Source organism: Chlorocebus sabaeus, chromosome 11 (assembly GCF_047675955.1).
Source record: "Chlorocebus sabaeus isolate Y175 chromosome 11, mChlSab1.0.hap1, whole genome shotgun sequence".
Lineage (NCBI taxonomy): Eukaryota > Metazoa > Chordata > Mammalia > Primates > Cercopithecidae > Chlorocebus > Chlorocebus sabaeus.
The window spans coordinates 82,478,913-82,500,372 of record NC_132914.1 but is presented as its reverse complement, the minus strand read 5'-3'; the positions used below and the strand labels follow the sequence as shown (position 1 = coordinate 82,500,372).

At 31.7% G+C, this 21,460-nt stretch overlaps 1 protein-coding gene across 1 annotated transcript in view; it reads right to left on the bottom strand.

The window, feature by feature from the left end:
* Positions 1-3,069: 3,069 nt before the first annotated feature.
* The window catches only part of LRRIQ1 (leucine rich repeats and IQ motif containing 1), a 225,744-nt gene continuing 207,353 nt past the window's right edge, over positions 3,070-21,460 (bottom strand). The window contains exon 26 of the mRNA XM_037996759.2: positions 3,070-3,839. Within this exon, the coding sequence (XP_037852687.2) occupies positions 3,694-3,839 (146 nt within the window). The 3' untranslated portion in view covers positions 3,070-3,693. The remainder of the gene's footprint in view (positions 3,840-21,460) is intronic.

Here is a 21,460-nt window from a genome sequence, read left to right as displayed (position 1 = left end):
ACTTAGACTTTATCTCAGCTGAGATTAGCCATATTTTAAGTACATCTCAATCACAATCGTCTAGTGGCTAATGTGTTGCACAGCATAGACCTAGATTACAGTTCTTTCAGTGCTCACTAAGGGCCTTTCTCTGAATTTCACAATAATTAGAGCAAAAACAACTCCATCTAGGTAAGCAAAAATATCATGGCAGATAACAGATTTCATTGTATACTGAAAAGAACAATAGAATTACATCTCATATTAGTGACTACTTAGAAATTAGATTTGACAACTGCAATCCCATAGACTCCTTAGGGGTCTTCTTCCTCCAAATTAAAATATATTAATTATAACTCACTTTAGTCTCCATGCAGTCATAAAAGCCATAAATCCAGATGATGAATAATTAGCTACACAATAAATAATAATGAATACTACTTTAAGGACATCACTATATTTCTCTTTCTTATAAAATTTATTACAGCTACTTTTATTATAGCATACTAGAGTAAAATATAATCAAAATATATCATAAATGTTTAACGTTATTTTTCTAAACTTCATATCAATATTACACAGATTTGGAGAAACATGAGAAAAAAATGAGAAAATTACTAATAAGGAGAAAAATCATGGAAATGACTAATTAAATAGCTAAACAGTACACTCAGGAAATACAAGAACTAAAGCTTATTATATTACTGTTGCAAGGATTTAAAAGTAGACAAAGATTTCTTAAAAGCTGCTATTTATTGTTCATTTGAAATTCAAATTTCAGAAACCTTTTAATACCTACTATGCCTTACAAGATATTCTTTCTAGTTGAAATGTGCTGTCCCTTGTTTTCCCCAAGAAAGAAAAACTCAACCTAATGTCCAAGAATGTTGGTGTATTCTCTCTTTTGCATCTAAGGTGCAGCAGTGCTCATAATAATGCTTTGCCTTTTGTTATATTATTCTTTTTTCTTCTTCTTCTTCTTTTTTTAAATAGGAGTGCTATCCCTCCAACTAACTTATGAACACAATAAGAAATTATAAGCCAGGCTGGTCGGGGTGGCTCACGCCTGTAATTCCAGCAATTTGGGAGGCCAAGGCGGGTGGACCACTTGAGGCCAGGAGTTCGAGACCAGCCCGGCCAACATGGTGAAACCGTGTCTCTACTGAAAATACAAAATAGTAGCCAGCTGTGGTAGTGGGCACCTGTAATCCCAGCTACTAGGGAGGCTGAGGCACAAGTATCGCTTGAACCCGAGAGGTGGAGGTTGCAGTGAGCCGAGATTCCACCACTGCACTCCAGCCTGGGCAAGAGAGCAAGGTTCCATGGAAAAAAAAAAAAAAAGAAGAAGGAAGGAAGAAAGGAAGGAAGGAAGGAAGGAAAGAAGGAAGAAAGGAGAAATTATGAGCTATATCTAGTAATGATTTGGAATGCTTCCCAAAACACCTAATAAGATCTCTTATATATACTATGTACACAAATACATTGTTGGTGGATTGGACCTTGGGACAGGGCTATCTCCATAAACCAATGTAGTTGATTTTCATCAAAATATTCTGAAATCTCCAAACAACCCCACCTAGAACTTCTACTAAGCTTTTTGTGATTAGCTATTCATTTTGCTATTCTTACTAGCTAGAAGGCAGTGACGATAAGTGTTACCTCACTGGGATGGGGTACTTACAGAAAGGTGAGAATTAAATGTGGAAGGGGTCGGGGGTAGGATATAGAGCACAAGAGAGGACAAAAAGTCATTGTGGGTCACATGTTTGAAAAGTAACATTGCCTAAGTCCATCACGGTCAGTCCAAAATTCAGTGCCAACTAAGTGAAGAGATAGGCTCATATTTTTACCTCCCCGAATCTTAAAAACAAATTATTAATTAAAATGTTGACTCAAGGAGACAGGAGAAAGAATATTTCTTGGTTTGATTTCTTTCATGCTTTATCCAATTTTTAAAATTTCAGTTTAACTTTTCTATTTCCATCAACACAAATAAAGTAGTGCTACAAAATGATAAGTTTGAGCATTGAAATAATTTTTTAAAGATAATAATGTCAAGGCTGAACACAATAAATAACAGTATTAAAAAACTTCCAATTTGACACCATAATTAGGAAAGTATTTTATTGACACATATATCAATCATTACCTGCAAATTTAGGAGCATCAGCACCATTCATCATCCTGAAAGTTAGTATTATGAAACAATTACACAGGTTACAGAATAAGGAAACTATAGATTAAAGTTATTTTGGGGATGAAACAGTTTAATCATAAGAATTTCAGTTCTCATGCCAGCTTTTCCACTTCATTGATTTCCGTATATAACCATAAAACAACATCAATATCAGCTTTAATGTGGCTTGTCTCCTTCAGGGTTCGCAACAAGCTAAGATAAAATATTTTCCTTTATTACATTATGTTGGTTTGTGGGTGTTGTTAGTAAAAGGATGACAACAAGAGAATGTTCATAAAACAACTACACATGGAGTGGAAATTCTAGGACAACACATATGAATCTGCATCTTCTTTACTGATTGACAGCTCAAGTCTCATTAACTTTTCTATCTCAGTCAAGTTAAAAGATAGGTTTGCAATGCAATAGGGATCCAAAAGTAGATGGGGAATACAAATTAATACATGTATCTCTACATCTCTTCAATATCTTTAGATGAAATATTTTAATAAAATATAGGGAAAACAAAAAGACACTAAAGTTCACTGGATGCTATTATTGAGCAACACAGCTATGGAAACTGAAAAACTATGAATTTAGCTTTATAAAAAAAGTCCCAGACTCAGGAGAATAACAGATCTAAGAGAACTAAGTGTAAACATGGCATTTTGTACATTAAATTTACTGAGATATGGCAGAACATTAATCACACAATAGTAAGACTTTAATAAAATGGGCCTGTAATTTTAGAAAATAGGTGAATATTACGAAATGGTAATTTGAACTTTGAAAAAGTACTTTTAAGTGACAGTTTTAAGGTAACTTAATGAAAAATTAAAATGATAGAGTATTTCTTGAATTAGTATAATAACGTTAATGAACCAAAATTAGCGTCTACCTCTATAAATAAGGGTAATAAACATCTGACATTACAGATAAAATATCCAATTATCCAAATGATAATTAAATTTCTATTCTAATTTAAATTGAATATACATTTTATCATTACTCTCTAATCTATTTAAGGTAATTTAAAATTAAAAAAATAAAGGCCTTTGTCACTGTTCATTTTCACTTATTCCATGTATTAATTTATCTTTGAAATACTCAATTACAATAATCTAATAGAACAAAGTTTATTAATATAGTAATCATTATTGCTACATTAAACAGCATCAGTAAGAAAGTTACATTCTCTTTTATGTGTATAGCATTAACATTTATTATTGGTAACAAAAGCTATCTTTAATACATGTGTCATAAAAATTAAAACTAAAAAATCTGGATATGCAAATTTAATTACAGTATCTCAAGAATTTTCTGGAGGCCATTTCACATGAACACAGGAAGAAATGCAAAACTCCATTTTACAGATGAGAAAGAAGATAACTCTATTAGAAAACAAACTTGTTAAATATGTATAATAAACCAAATTAAATATAGTACTCTAAAACCTTGTATCCAATTGGTGACATGACTAGATATCCAGACTTCATGAAACAGTTTGCCACATGTTTTGAATGCCGAAGCCTTAAGGATTAGTTGGAAATGTTCGCCTTCTTTTTGCCACTTCCCCATCCACCACTGAGTTGTACAGGATTGTCTCGGAATGATATACGTTCTTTTTTAGAAGGTCTTGTATTTGTTATGATTGGCGATATTGGTATTCCCTTAACTGAACAACCTAGACAGTGATATCAAATGTACATTTTCACTTAATATGAACCAAATAAATTATATTTTAAAGTAAGAAATATATTTAAGTCAAAAACATGCATTTGAAAAGTCTACGATCTTGGAGTTTAACAGAAGTATCTTTGTTAAGCTTATTTTTGTTTGCAAAGTAACACCATATAATCAAGATTGGTATAAAATGTGTTTAGGTTAAATAGAGAGAGGGTACTAAAAGTATTAGATAGATATAATCGTTTCCTTCTATCTACAGATTCAAATATCGTTGGTATTTCGCAACTATAAAAAGATAAATCTTCTTAGTTTTAAGGTATTTATATTTGTTTATATTTCCATAGTTTAAATTTCTATATTTATATTATAATAAATAAAACATGTTAACATTTGTCTTATAAATAGTCCCATTGAATGAAGATCTTTTTCAGAAAAAGGTGTTCTTGGTAAAATGGAAAGTATATTAGATCTAGAATATCAAGATATTCATGGGTTTTACTCTGGCTACATAAAATAGACCTTTGTGACTCTGGGCAGGTAATAGTCTTTCTGAGCATCAGTTTTATAAGTGAGAGAAATAATATGTGCATATCAGGATTATTGTGAAGACTGCCTTTCTGATTATGTTGTAAACGGTAGTAAGATCAGTGAGACTGCTTTGTACACAGGTGCTATACAATGGAAGAAATTATTATTTTTATATTAAAAAAACTTTGAGAGGTTAAAAACAGTCATAAGAATGGTTCGTGGATTAAGAATGTTTACTCAGTAAGACCCCAGGATGCCATATCATGAATACTATTAAAGAATTATGGCCGGGAGCAGTGGCTCACGCCTGTAATCCCAGCACTTTGGGAGACCAATGCTGGCGGATCAACTGAGGTCAGGAGTTCGAGACCAGCCTGAACAACATGGCGAAATCCTCTCTCTATCAAAAATACAAAATTAGCCGGGCGTGGTGGCGCATGCCTGTAATCCCAGCTAGTCGGGAGGCTGAGGCAGGGGAATCGCTTGAACCCGGGAGGTGGAGGGTCGCGGTGAGCCGAGATCGCGCCATTGCACTCCAGCCTGGGCAACAAGAGCCAAACTCCGTCTCAAAAATAAATACATACATATATACATAAAATAAACACAAAATAATAAAAATTATGATCCCCTGCTTTAAATCCTGTTAGGACTAAGCAAGAGCACAGGGCTGTATCTGTGGGGAAAGGGTTTGGAAAGCAGCAGAGTGAGGCATTCCAGGGCTTCCTCAGTACTGGCTTGAGGCAAAGGTTGAAGCTACATGATTCTCCATTTTGATGCTTTCGTGTTTAAGTAAGGTTACAGAGAGAGAAAAAAAATAGAATGTTTTTTGAGATTAATACTTTTCCAACTAAAATTTTATATATTTAAAAAATATACATCCAAATAAATAGAAGAGTCAACAAACATTAGGCCATTTGAGGAAATCGGTCTGTAATTTCAAATTTGATGCAACATGATGGTGAATATTGATTGTCAACGTTCATTTTACGTTTAAAAGCTCTTTAAATACAGAATACTGAATTTTAGTTTTTAATCTTAAAATTATGATTAGGAAAACAAATTTAAAGGAGTTAATGAACCTCCATAAAGGGAATATATTTTACCTTTATTCCACCAAGAGAATAGTACTAAAAAGCAGGGATAAAATTAAAAGCTACCGATTTAGTACAGGACATGCAGGATACAATAGAGACTAATGCTCATGTCTACAGACACTAGTCTGTAACGGAGCTAGAGACAGAGCGTGGCTCAGGAATTCAGAGACCTTCACGGTTGGCACTTGTGAAGGCAAATCTCAGTAGAGAGACTAACAATTAAGAGAGATGCCAACTGAAGTTGACTTCCACATGTTAGCCAGATTCATTCTATGCCGAGCTACTCCCTATAAATCAGTCAGTAGTCCTTCAAGAAAGTGCAAGAACTCTTTCAAGCAACAGAAATATTACTAAGCATAGAAGCAAGTGTTTCTTAGGTGACAAACTATTGACCTAAAATGCATTAAGAAAGTGTCTTAAAAACTTATCCTCCTTCTACTTACTATTTATCCATTGGAAACATATAACTTCATATTTTTTCCCAGATGACAGAATGGAATGTCTACTTTGGTCCATTTTTAAAAACAATAAAAGTAATAGTAAACCCTCATCTTGCCTCAGCAGTAAAAATTATTTGTAAATAAACTATTTCCTGGATACTGAATATGTATTTATGAGAACACATTAAATAGGGAGAATGCTGGGGTCATGGGTGGAGGTGGAGGGAGAAGGATGTCTGAGTAATGAACTAATGAAGTAACATTACAATTTTGACATATTTATTTAAGATAAAATAGAGAGATTAATAAAATAGTAAGCAGATTTTCACAAATGACTAATACACACATTTTGTTCCACTACAGTAAACTAAGTCAAGTGCCTTCCAAGCATTATTCAAAGTAATAAGTAGAAGTATTTTAAAATTTAATTCAACAACATCATTTCTTGTTAATAATATTTTTGAAACTATCTTAGTATAAAGATGTATTAAGGGCTTTCTTCATTTTATTTATTTTTTGATACAGTGTTTTGTAGTCACCCAGACTGGAGTGCAGTGCATGATTTGAATCTCAGCTTACCGAAGCCTCCACCTGCTGGGCTCAAGTGATCCTCTCATCTCACCTCAGCCTTCCCAGAAGCTGGGACTAAAGGTACGTGAAGTGTTTTATTCTTAATATAAGCTTTTTTTTTTTAAACCAACAATGAAAAGTAACATGTAAGGAGGGTAGTACTTTTTGTATAAAGTATTGAAACACATATAGATAATTTCATATGCTTCTAAAATAAATATTTCAAAATGAAATAGACTGAATTGCATTAAAGCATAGCTTTTCTTTAGATCAAACCTTTATTCTTAACAATGTTTTTACATTTTAAGGGACTTTTCTATTGACAGAAATCTACCATGTGGTACATTTTCCCCCCAATATTATTATGTTGTATTTGAAGCTGCTGATGAATCTTTAAATCTTTTTGTATTTATTCACAGTGTAAACCTATATTTTAAAAACAGTTTTTTAACTTTTCATTGCTTGGTATAATTCCTTAAACAAATAATAATTACAATTTAAAAAGCACATTGGGTAATATTACAAGACAGCTTTATAGCAGTTTTGAAGTGGAATGAAAATGCTATAGAAAATGAGTCTTTAGCAAACACTTAAGTGAATATATAATGTTTTGTGAAAACGATATTTTAGGTGTGATTAAAAGCTTGAATTGTATTGTTCTGCTATGTGTAAATAAACAATTTGAGCAGTAATCTATATAGCTTATTCTCTCATTGCAATTAGTGAGAGTTTTTTGTTATCATATAAATTCCCAAATCACTAACTATATAGAGAATAAATTGAGGAGTAAAATAACATCTCTCTGAGAGAATCACATATTGGCATTCATTGCAAAGTCATTACTTTGTCCTATGATTACTCCAGAAATGAAAACACATAAAAAGAAGCAATTTAATATGGTCAATGTATAATCATTCTAAAATTACTTACCCATATGAAAATAAAATAGCAAGAGATTCTTGCCTCAAAATATTGATATTGGAGCTAAACCTACTGATGGACTCCTAGAACAAAAATATTTATGACTAACAAATCTTTGACAATTGTTTCCCTTTTCTGCAACATTATTGTTATAGATTTTAGGTTACTTTAACAACACTCTGCTGCGTATTTGCAGGTGAGCATATAAATCAACTAATCAATTGCTTATACAAGTGCTGAAAGTATGTATTGATGATGATGCTCTATTTTTCAAGAAGTCACTTCTTTGCTACACAATCTGTGTTCTGCTCAAGATTTGTTCTGGTCCTATAAAATTTTATTGTTAAATCCTTGGTTCTTTAACAAATGTCAAGGTCTATATATATGCTGTGTTTTGATAAGTAATTTAATATGTAAAATGCTTTGAATGACTCTCCTGGTATGTATAAAAAACCGTTAAACAGGTCAAAATAGGAATTTCATGATGTATACTAATACGTCATTGAATTTTCATTGATATACCCAACATTATGTGTCTGGATATATAAATTATTTCAAAATACTTTCCATATTTTATTACTTAACAGCAGATACAGCATAAGTAAAGCATGGAGAAAAAAATTAAACATTTTAATGAACGTGACCAGAACCAATTTTTAGCAGCAAAGCATTTATATCAATTTAAGTGCTGTGAATGAGTTACATTGGGCAAATTTGGGGTTGAGGTAGACATTATAATATTGAAATAACAGTTGATTTGTAAGGTCATTGCTGTGTTCAAGTTTGAGTTATAATAATCATTTATAGTGAACCTGAGGTAGATAAAGTCTAACACTGAAAATAAAAAATAAATATTGAACAGGTTATTTATACCATATTTGGATTTCTTCAATGTAATATTGTGATTTTCCTTGTTTTTGAGATTGCTTTTTAGCTTTTTCAGTGAATAAAATTATTTTTGTACATCATAAAATATTAATAAAATTTGTTTCTCAAAATCCCCATTGAACTGACACGTTTATTCTTACTCATATAAATTTAAGTGACATATAAATAAGAAAATCAATTATGTTTGGTACACCTGATAGTCACAAAAATATCCACCGTATTTGTTACTAGTATTATTACTGGTGTTAATAATCAAAATATTAAAAAAAAAACATGTGAGTAACACATTTTTTTGTCTGTGTATATTTATTTTGAAAAAACAATGACTGTAAAAGCTAATACATATCACATTGGGTTGGGAATCTCATTTTGATAAATGCATAGTTTTTTTAAACTCATGTAAATACATGAGTTAACAATACATGCCTGTTTATTTACCTTTTATAATATCTACCATGCATATTTTACATTTGTATCTTTGAGGCTGCCTTATAATATGCACTGTTTTCCCACGTTTTATTTTTAACAAACCAGTGTGTTGATTTTTTCTTAAAGATGCCATGTGATGTGTTTGCAAAATGATGGCTTGAATGTGGTGCTAAAAATGTGGTGCTAAAAAATAGTCTTCACTAAATTCTGTCATTCTTACATTGTTTTCATGCTTTTTTCTTGGAGGGTTTTTCTAATTCTTTGAGTGAGTGGTTTCTAGTTATAAAATCTAAAAGGGTTTTGTGATTTGTTTCAGAACTAAATTGACTTCCTAATGTGGCCTGTAAATTAACTAAAACCCTTCTTTCCATTGATAACTACTCCATGTAATGCTGGTTATTGTGGTTTTCTGGTTTCCCACTGAAATAGTTGATACCTATTGGGTGTTTAAGCTTTTAAATTGCCTGGATGATCAAAAGCGTATTCCAATAAGCAGTTAAGAATGAAATTTAACAATCCATAAACTATCTATGTCCCACATTTTCTACTGCACACAGTTCTAAAAGGCATTCTGAAAATCAGGTCATATAAGTCCTGTTTATTTTGTTAGTTTGGGAAAGGTCTATTCCCAAACTCCACATCATTTTTTTTATTTTTTTAATTTTTTAATGTCCTCTTCAGGGCTTTATTCATTTTCATTATATTTACAACGAAGTATCTACAAATAGTTGTAATTAATTGAAGAACAATGGCATAAGTGATGCTTATACTTGAGAGCATCTTTTTTTATGTATCTTGATGGATATGCATGTTCCTTTGAAACAAGTCAGTCTTTATATATATATAACATTTCAGCCTCTCTCTCACCATATTTTCCCATATTAATTTTGCTAAAATAAATTTTTAGCAAAATAGGAATTTTAAGTAAATTCCAAAATGCTTATTATTAATCTATTTATTTTAGAATATAAACATTTAAAATTCAAATTAGATTTTCAAGATCCCTTTGAGTCTTCGAAAAATTTAATTTAAAATCTTTCGTCTAGTTATATATTCATTCAACACCGGTTCCTTTCAATGGAACTTTCCTGTTAATTTTCTTCTGTGAGCCAAATAATATAAGAAACTGTCATACTATAGTTGCTTTCTATTTGACTCTATTTTCTTAATTTCATCTTTACCATTTTCATATGGAACTTGTATAAAACAAATACTTATTTCCACATTCCCAGATAGTGAAGCCTTGTGAATAGATCTCCCAAAAATTTTTCGTGGAAACTTTCATTATCCGTTTTCATACTTATTAGTTCTTAGCAGGGAGACATTTGGCAACAATAAACATAACTAGCCTGAGGATTTATTATGTTATTTCACTCCAGTTTCATTCATTTGACAAATGCATTTCATATTTAACAACATCCATTTATTTTTGCACATTAGCTAGCGTGAATAATTGGTTTGAAAGAAAAAATAATAACAAAAATGCAAGTCAAACAATTTAAGAAAGAAAATGATCATATAAATGGATAAGAACTAAAATATTACAGTTAGAAACATCATGCTTTAATGTATTATCAATAGAGCATGCATGGATCCTGTCGTCAAAAAATGTTAATTTTTTAACAAAGAGTAAATGTAGCTAACATATGTACAACTAGCTCTTTTACAAAATACAGATGAAATTTATCTTTTTCTGCATAATGTCAATTCCTGTTGAAACTAGCTACTGTCTTAGCTCTGTAAATATTATTCTGTAGTTACTAATAACCGTTATATTTAACTGTGCCTGGAATAATTGTTGACTGTTTTATTCAACTGTCTTGGATTGTTGTTACTTAGGATAGTAACAAGTTGTTAAAAGACAATAAATCAATTACTATTTATTATGTGTTTACTCTTCTAAAATGTAGATTTTAAAATTAATCCATATTAGATGAACCCACTAACCATGTAAATGTGCTCTTAGTGTAAAAGCAATTAATTTTCACCTTCTAGGTCTAGGTAATAGACTATTTTAAGGGTTTAAGTGTTAATGTTTTTCTCTAATTAATTGTCCAGGTTCAGTAACAAAATATCAACACCTAACAAATTTGTGTCTTAAAGTTCCTGGCCAAAAATTTCAGTCCAAGAGTCAGACTTAATAGTTTCAACAATAATTTAGATTACTCTTAAAATGTAAATTTTTATAATGCTAGAGAATAACTCTTGCTGACCATAAAGTGATAATAATAATAAAAATAATCCCATGAGATGAGATGTTCATGAAATCAATGAACATAAGTTCATTACTGATATGTTACCTCAAGTTGAATAGTTGAGATAAAAACAAAAGAGGATTTTAAAAGACCCAGATTTCATTATGTGTAGAACAAAAGAGTTTAAATTGGCCACAGTTATTTATAAGATTTACCTTTTTATTGTTTTTATATGAGGAAAAATATAACATCTAGAGTGGGATTGAACTTTTAACATTTTAATAGGAAATATGAAAGTCAATTTTGACTTCTCCAATGAAACTGAGCAACAATTGACATAGACAGTGGATATCAAGTAATTATTTTATTAGAAGAGTTTATAGGTAGAATGGCATCACTTACAAATGTGCCAATTAACAGTATTACTGTAATTTGCATATTTTTAAATTTCTTATTTTGCATTTAATAATTACATTTTTTATCATCAAATCTACTGGAGTTAGAGTATTATGTACTTATTGCCCATATTTCCTCATTATCCATTTGCTCTTCAGTTCTCTGCCAATGTCAATTCACTAATATAACGTTACTGAAATATCACACTGATGAAACTGCAGGGACTTAAGAGTCCAATAATATTCCAGACTCTGGCTAGTACTTTAAATTTACTGTCTCTTTCCATCTTTATTACAGTCCTGAAAGATGCATAGAACTACCCTCATTTTTAAAATGTGAAAACATAGGTAATTCAGATAAAAGCCAAGTGATGGTAACATAATCAAAACTTGGCTTTATGTGACTAAGGTTTATCTTAAAGAAGTCAATATCTTGTTTAATATTCTGTAATAAAGTATGTCTATAATATATTAGTACCATAAAAAATCATTAGGAAAGTAAATTTTGCATGCTTTGGGATGCATTGACCTGCGTATTTCCAGGTAATATGACCTATATATTACCTGGAAATAATGCCTATGAAACTAAAAATGAATAAAAGGCATTAGTGAAAAACAATACTATTTTCATATTTCATAAGTTAGAAGGGAAAGATTTCTCTTTATATAAAATTATATATATACATATAACTCTAACATGATTTTTCTAATTTAAAAATTTTATCAAAAGGTTTATTCACACTTTCATATCCTTTACTTATCTTCCTAAACTTCTGTTCACTCCTCAAGTTCTTTGTAATCCTGACCTTACCAAAAGTTCTGGAGTTGTTCGAAGAATACTCATAATTGAAAGATTTTTATTATATTACATGAACACATATTTTGATAAAACATTAATGAGTAGTGACTACTTTGAACCTTGCAAAAATAGACTGAGAATACTACAGACTTCTAAATGACATTTTCTTTCAGATAGTGTCTGAGGAAAATACATCAGAATTATATAACTATTTGGATTTTGTAACAGTCATGTGAAGTAAAATTAATATGCTAGTAAATTAGTGGAGAAATTAATCAAAACTCAATTTCTTCTTTTTTATATATAGTTGCAGTCTATATTTAAAAACATGCAAGCAGGGACATGATAAAACATAACTTTTCCTCACTTTTTCAACACTACATACATAATTTCAAATTAAGGTAAATGTGAAATGTTTCTAACATCCAGTGAAGAAATTATTTGTAAATTTCAGTTATGAAATTTAAGGGACCAGTAGGAAGTAGCAAAGCTCCCAAAATGTTCAAAGTGCTAGTTAAACATTATGGAGCTTTGGAAAAACTTTTTTTCAAAGCAGATGTATTAGTCTGTTCTCATATTGCTGTAAAGAAATACCTGAGACTGCATAATTTATGAAGAAAAAAGGTTTAATTGGCTCATGGTTCTGCAGGCTGTACAGGAAGCATGATGGCATCTCCTGACCTTCTTGAGGCTTCCCCAGAAGCTCACAATCATGGCAAAGGTAAAGGGGGAGCAGGCATGTCACATGGCCAGAACAGGAGCAAGAGACAGCAAGGGGGTAGGTGCTCCACAGTTTTAAATGACCAGATTTCAGAAGAACTGACACTATTGCAAGGACAGTACCACGGGGGGATGCTGCTAAACCATGAGAGATCCAATGTGATCCTCCCCTGTGATCCAATCATCTCCCTTTCAGTCCCCACTTCCCACACTGGGGATTAGATTTCAATGAGATGTGAGCAGGGGCACACATCCAAACTATATCAGCAGATATATATTAGAAACAGATGGCAGACAGCTTGGAGAACAAGATGACAAAATGGGCAGGTAAATTCACTGATGAAGCACCAGTGATTAGCATATTCATAAATTAAAAGAAAATAATTTATACTTGTAGTCATAAATGGTAATACAACAAGGATTCGGAAGTAAAGTTCTGTGTGTGTGTGTGTGTGTGTGTCCATTTGTTTTTGTGTGTCTAATCTGTTGAACAATCTATGTCTTTGGCCTACTATTTTATGTAAAACTGTAAATTTATAATCCAAGTAAGAAACTTGGTAACATGAAAATGTCACATTATTATGATTTTCTCTTCCTTTAATGAGAAGGCACTATAATGAGAATGTTGTGGTTCTGGCTGGCAAGAGACAATAAAGTATGAATATCTCCACATTCTTTGTGTTGAAAGGTTCCTTAGATGGTTCTAAATAACAGGTGCTGGTGCAATACCAGAGCTTTACTTCCCTGAAATATATAAGGGACTTCTAGATTTGAGAATGTTGCATGGCTCTTATGTGAGTACTCTTATTTTGCAATAGTCTTAGATAATAGTAACAGCAGTTACTCACACTGTAATTTACTAAAGATAAATTCCTAAGGAGTATGGACCACAGTGAACCACAGTGCTTATGTTTAGTGGGGTTTATTGGGGTTTCTTTGGAGAAGACATCCTTCTCACCCAACCACTCCTTGCTGTAGGAATGGAAAGAGACAACTCAAGACGACAGAGGTAGGTTCTCCAACGTTAAAAATTAATGCTGCAATTCATTACACATTTTTAATTGGATGATGTTTATTATTAATGCTTTCAGAAAGAAAAAAACAAGTCTATTTCACGTAAGACATACTGTTTCTTTTTCAAATGCCATTACTTTTTTATTTTTGAAAATAAACTTAAGCTCTACTTAAAAAAAAAACTGCATCATTTACTTTTATTATGTGTAATCATAAGGTACAGACTGCCCTGTGGTTTTAATGTTTAGAACTTAGATATCTAATTAAATTTGAAATTATATCAACAATATATAATATATAATATATATAAAATATATAATAGTGCTCAATATATAATAGTGATAATGTAGTCTTCTGATCTTTACTTTAAAATCATTTAAAGAAAATATTAAGTTTTTCCCCTCTCTGTTGATTGTGTTGAGCTAAAATAATTAGAGACCACTTAAACAATGTTCAAGATTACAATCATTTGGAAGCATTCTGGCATAGAGAAAAGTTTGAGTTCAAGTATGATTTTCATACTGAAAAAATATCAGAAATGATAGTTTCTATTGCTTTTTATTTGGGAAATCGTTGACTATAAAGTTGTATTGTTCTAGTTGCAGAATTATGGAATTTGAAAGCTAGAAGTACTCTTTATCTCCTTTATATCTGTGTTTTTTTTTTTTTTCTGCCCCTCTTCTCATGAGTCCAAAATACACATACGTACCTTTCTAATTTTCACAATAACATTCTCTTAACGGACAAACCAGACCTCAAATATTCTATTCAAGTTTACAAAAAGCATATATGTAAGAAACGAAATTCAAATTTAGATATGGTCTACTCCAAATTTCCTTCCACTATGCCAGACTGCCTTTCCCTGCTAAATTTACATAAGAGTGGCAAATGATTTAACCAAGTACACAAACAAGCTGGGAAGGAGCCAACAAGGACTAGAAATGAGACTGCCCAATCTCTAAACACATATTCTTATCAATACTACACTCACCATGTTTAAAAACCTCAATCAGCTTATTAATCACCCTTTACTACTCTTTACCTCATAATCGCAGTTTAATGAGAGCTATATTATACTTTATTAGTTATTCCCTAGTTAACAGTTTTTTCCTAGTTAACGACATAGTTTTATAGGCTATTTCCAGTCTACAAATTTCTAAAACTTAGAAGAAAGAGAAAAAGAATGATGGAACAATGCTTTCTTGACAATTTCAGGCCTTATGCTTTTCCTCGATTTCCCTCAAACACAGTTTCTAGACTAAAATGCTGTGAATAAGTAATACTTGGACTTCATGTGGTCCAAGCTGCTTATCTCTTTTAAAGAAAATTCAGTCCGAATTACTTTTCATAAAGATGTTCTTCATAAATACACTTATAATTCAAATACGTACATATATGAAAATTATTATATTCAGAAATTAGTAATTTAAGGTATATATTATATATCATATAATATATATTCCATATTCCATTATCTATTGCCTCTTAGCAGCAGAGCCTTGCTCTGTTGCCCCGGCTGAAGTGCAGTGGTGTGATCATAGCTAACTGAGGACTCAATCTCCTGAGCTCAATAGATCCTCCCACCTCAGCCTCCTGAGTAGCTGGGACTACCGGTGCACAGAACCACACCTGGCTAATTTTTGTATTTTTTGTAGAGTAAGGGTACCACTATGTTGCTCAGGTTGGTCTCAAGGTCCTGGGCTCAAGCAATTCTCCCACCTCGACCTTCCAAATTGCTGGGATTATAGGCATGAGCCATTACACCTGGCTCATAAATATTTTTGAATGAAGAAATTACAGGATTGGCTTCATATGGGCTAGATCTGTGGAAATTTGCATCTTCTGATTGTGTTATTCGAAAACTTTCCCTGAAATAAAACACTTACCATATGGATGGATTATATTTTGTAACGTTTATAAACGCCAGGATTTTGCAAAGCTCTGAGAATATATGATAGATGGCGAATGTCTACTAAATAGGCAATCTTCTACCCTGCTTCTTTGTTGGTAAAGCTTTCCTCTTACTATGGAGCAAGAAAATGTCAGATACTCTCCTAGCTCTGATGCATCTAAAGGATGATGATATTCATCCATCCATCCATCCATCCATCCATCCATCTATGTATCAATTCCTCCAATATATATAATAGACAATATGCCAGGGAATTGCTCTAGGTACTTAGAATATTTAATTAAATCCCTGCCTTCTTGTAGCATACACTCTAGTATAGGAGAAGAAGAATCAATAAACACAAAATATTAGTACAACATTGTTGCTGACAATGGAATTGTAAAAAAAGTATGTTTAGGGCTTTTAAGAGAGATTTTCCTCCCTGATATAAGCCAAGCCCTTGAAAATTCCATCTTCATGTCAATTAAATTCCATCATAGAGTGCTTTTTATAATATATGACAACATTAATATCTGCATCAATTTATTAATCTAAACCTCATACATACCATTTGGAAAGAAGTCCACTAATGTTAAAGAAAATGTTTCCTCCTTGTTTTTATAAAAAACAATATTCATTTAAAAATAAAGTGATATGAATACATGATATAGGAGAATAGCAACAACGGCTCATATATTCATTTATTCACTTAATGTAAGTGCCTACTATGTGCTAGGCACATGTAGTTCATCTTTATATTTTCTTAATGACTTGTGGAAGTGATTCTCACATTGTAGGCCTGTAACTGCTTACTATCATGATGTGTGGTTTATATAATAACACATAAATACATACAATGATAGTTCTTGAGTTCACACAGTGTGGAATTATTATGCATGTTACACACACACACACACAGACACACACTTCCAGGTATGCACAAATTAGATATTAATATACATGTGTACACACAACATGCTACTTTCTTGATTTGCAAGTTTAAAATTATATTATTGAAATGTGCTTATTCTACTTGAAATAAACCTCAATATCCATCTTTGGAATCTACTTTTGCTTTAGCTACTATCCCTAGTCCTTCTAACTATAAACAGTATTAGGCATGAACTCCTAGCAATCTATTTCATTTTGAAGTTCTTATCACCAAAATCAATTATTTTTTCATAAGAGCTATAAAATTACTCTTTCAATATATTAGAGGAAGTATATAATGTTAGAACAGATTCAGAATAGCTTTAACAAACATTAGTTTTCTAAAACACTTATTTTTCGAAATCTTCATTTGTTACTTATTATTAGTAGGAAATTTGAAGTCTTCTACTTTACTTTCAAACTTACCTAAAACCGGGCTTCCTCTCTAATCCAACCTTATTTTACATTACTTCAGTATATGGAACCTCTGGCCCAGACATACTCTTCAATGTTCCATAGTTATACATTCATATTTTACCTTTTACCTTTCTTTAAATGGTTTTCTTCTACCTCTATCTTTACTTAAATCCTGATTGTCATTCTAGGCACAAATCATGTATAGTGCCTTTAAGAAGTCTCTCTAAGTCAATTCAACCACTATAATTGCTTCTCTTCTGAACAATGTTTTCTGTCATATTCAGAAAATTCAATACCATATTAAAGGGCTAACTTTTCATGAGTTTAGATATAACCAAAGAAAAGCTTGAGTAGGGTCTGATTACTCACTATTACAGAGGCACTGTGGGTTTTCAAAATGCAAGTAACTATGAAAATGGAAAGTATCCTGGAAAGTACAGAGACAATCAGAAGGAGGTACCTGGAAACCACTCGTGGGGATGCAGGGAGCAGTGAGCATTGACTAAATGACTATTGGATAATTTAATGATTAAAAACTATACTAATTTTTGTTCGACTATTTTACTAACCAAGCTATATGTTTTAGTCCATAGAAGAATAAAAGATCACTGGATTTGGAACAACAGCAAAAAAAGATGAATTCAAGTTGCTGCTCTTCTTTGCTAATTTTTTGTGTGAAAAGCAAATTAAATTCCTGAATTTCATTTATGTTAGCTGTCAAAGAAATATGATCATTATACATGAGAAAAGATAAATAAATATAATGTATAAAGCTATAAATTACCCTAACAATAAAAGCATTATTATATATTGCAAAGCATACTTTAAACATTAAATGAGGATATTAATTGAGAAAACTAAAATCATTTAGTAAATTCAAATATTTTGCTTAAATATTACATAAATGAGGAAATCTCTTGCTCCGTCCATTTTATAAATGGCAATTTTTGAATGAGAATGTAATCTCTTTCATAACTTTGTAAACCAGATGAAAGATCAGAAATCTAGATAGCAGAAGACTGCTTTGGCCTCTTTGTAAGGAAATAGTAAAGCCTAAAAGGAAAGGGACAGAAAATTTAGGAAGTTCTCTAAGAAAAGACATATTGCCTGAGATGGCCAGCGTGTTAAAAGTATACTCCTCCTGGTCTTATTATATTTGACACACAGAAAAGGAAGACAATTCTACTGTGGAGTTGTTTTGTAATGATGCAAGAGAATCACAAAACATACAACAACAAACAATGAAGACAACAGGTACTATTCTTCTGGGCCTTACAATACCCAAGGCAATATATCACGTGCTTTATGTATATTTTTACTCAGTTTTTCCTTACTAAAACTATGATATAAACATTACTATTCCCATTTTACAGAGAGTAAACTTAATGTTAGAGGTTAAACAATTTACCCAAGGGCACACAACTCATATGTGATGGTGGAACTGGGATTTTAAATCTGAATTTTTCTGATTCCAAAGAATACATGTTATAAAATTATAACAACAATAAAAGATAAACATCTAAAAAAAAGTTTTGTTTTGTTTTTTTTTTTTTTTTTTTGAGACGGAATCTTCGCTCTGTCACCCAGGCTAGAGTGCAGTGGCGCGATCTCACCTCACTGCAAGCTCCGCCTCCCGGTTCACGCCATTCTCCTGCCTCAGCCTCCTGAGTAGCTGGGACTACAGGCGCCCGCCACCACGCCCGGCTGTTTTTGTATTTTCAGTGGAGACGGGGTTTCACCGTGTTAGCCAGGATGGTCTCAATCTCCTGACCTTGTGATCCGCCCGCCTCGGCCTCCCAAAGTGCTGGTATTACAGGTGTGAGCCACCGTGCCCGGCCAAAAATTATTTTATTAATAGATTTATAAGGTGACAAGTTTTGAGACAGAGAGAGAAAGCAAAAGGAAAAAGACCTTTCAGGATACCAAAGCTGTAACTGGTTGACTCAGGGCCATGGAGGCTTAGGGCCCAAGGACTTTGATTTCTACAGAAAAATAGACTAAGCCAAATATTTTAGTTAAGGAACTAAGAGTAGGTTTCTTGTAAGCTGAACCAATTAGACCATGTGCCTAGATACTTGAGACTTCCATACTTTAGCCCAATAGATGCTTCTTTTAAAACTATGTTTAGGTGGTGATTATAAAGAACACTTACTAAGCACTGATTTTGTACCAGTTTGTGTTCTAACCGGTATGCATTTGATCCCAAAAACAACTCTACAAGGAGGTACTTCTATTATCATTCCTATTTTAAAGATTAAGTCCTCATTCAAATCCTGGCAAATTTACGTCAGAGACCATACTCATTAGTATATAATACTGATGTTGTTATAGTTACTTAGCAACTACAGTGATTAAGCAAGTACTATTTGATTCATAATCATTTTGTTATTTTTAAAAAACTTCATTTTTCTAAAGTAGTTAGCCTTAAATTGTTACTTATTAAACACATTCAGAGATTAGTATTGTTTTCAGTAATATTATTTGTTGACAAGTAGTTGGAATTACAGTGAGAATTGCATTATTTCAGTTTCTTGGAGAATGTGTTAAAAATGAACTCTATGTAATTACATCCCTAAAATCTGTAATTCAATATCACGTAAGTGAATGATGAAACTTGCATATTTGAAAATAGTTGATTTATTGAGCTATTAATGTGTTAACATTCAGGTAATACATTATAAACAGAAGTTTTGAAATTCTAAAGTGAAAAAGTAATTTTTTGTTTTTGTTTTTAATTTGTTTATTTTTTTACCTAAAATGTTCCAAAGAGATATCATATGAGTTTGTAATACGCAATGCATAAAATTATCATTACTCATTAATATGTATTGACACAGGCTGATTACTTCTGAAATGGAATATAGATTTTGAAATTCGATAAAGTTGATACATTATGTTAACAACTAAAAAATTTATATTAGGTGAATAATTTAAACTTAAAATATTTATTTCTTAACTATATAGACTAGGGCAACATTTCAATGACGAGATTCTATAATCATATAAGAAAAATTCAAGCTCTCGAAGGTCTTTGAAACTTGGAAAATATTTTAAAATTAGACATACAGGCCGGGCGCAGTGGCTCACGCCTGTAATCCCAACACTTTGGGAGGCCAAGACAGGCGGATCACGAGGTCAGGAGATAGAGACCACCCTGGCTAACACGGTGAAACCCCTTCTCTACCAAAAATACAAAAAATTAGCCGGCCATGAGGGTGGGAGTCTGTAGTCTCAGTTACTCGGGAGGCTGAGGCAGGAGAATGGCGTGAACTCGGGAGGCGGAGCTTGCAGTGAGCCGAAGAGTGTGCCACTGCACTCCAGCCTGGGCGACAGAACGAGACTCCGTCCCCCCCAAAACAAAAACAAAAACAAAAACAAAATAAATAAATGCATCAATAACATAAAATTAGACATATTAAAATTATTATTTCAAAAGTAAATTAAAATTTATCAAAATGAACTTGCATGTATTAATAAATATAAATGATTATAATATAATAAAGCCAAGTACTTGGATGAAAAGTGAAAGTCAGAGAATCATTTTGAAGTTTTCATTTATCTGGAGAGCACCATCTGGATCACTGAATTTTTCACTTTCAATCAAATATTGATTTTGTATTTGTGTCTGTGTGAGCCTATATATATGTATGTATATAACTGTAATACCAATAAGTAATAAAACTTTCAAAAATAACAATAAGTATAATTAAGTATGAAGATTTAATTTTAAAGTAAAAAGACTTAATTATTGTCATATTTTAGAAGATATCTCAAAATCTCTAGGGTTAAATAAGGACTTTGAAAAAAATTACTCTCTATTTCCCTGAAATAGCACAAGATACAGATATTTTTTAAATGTTTACATTTTTCAGAGTTAATAATTGCAATATGTCTTGTTGAAATCATTATCTTTATATTCTCTCTCCACATATGTAACAAATGTTATATAAATATATGTTTAATATATATGTATATTTCTCACCAAATTAAAGGTAATAGATGTATGTGACAGATTTATGAATATAAAGTTATCATTAATAGACACAATCAAACTCTTACATATGAACGGAAATAGTTTTTGAAAGCATGTTTTTTGATGGTATAATATTATTTAAAGCTCTTCTATTTTAAAAAATTTCTTTGAAAATTATCTTTACATATAGTATCTATTAAATCAATGGCAAAAGGCCAAGACACACTACTTTCATATATAAATCTAACATTTTACAATTAATCTAAAAATTTCTTTTAAAATTAAATGATCAAAGAATTCAATATGATTCACAGGGTGTGGGGGGCAGGAGATATTGAAGCCCAGAATACAATTAAAATAAAAACTGATGCAGTTAATTTTAGAAATAATTTAATTTTGTTTGTATCAAAAGAGT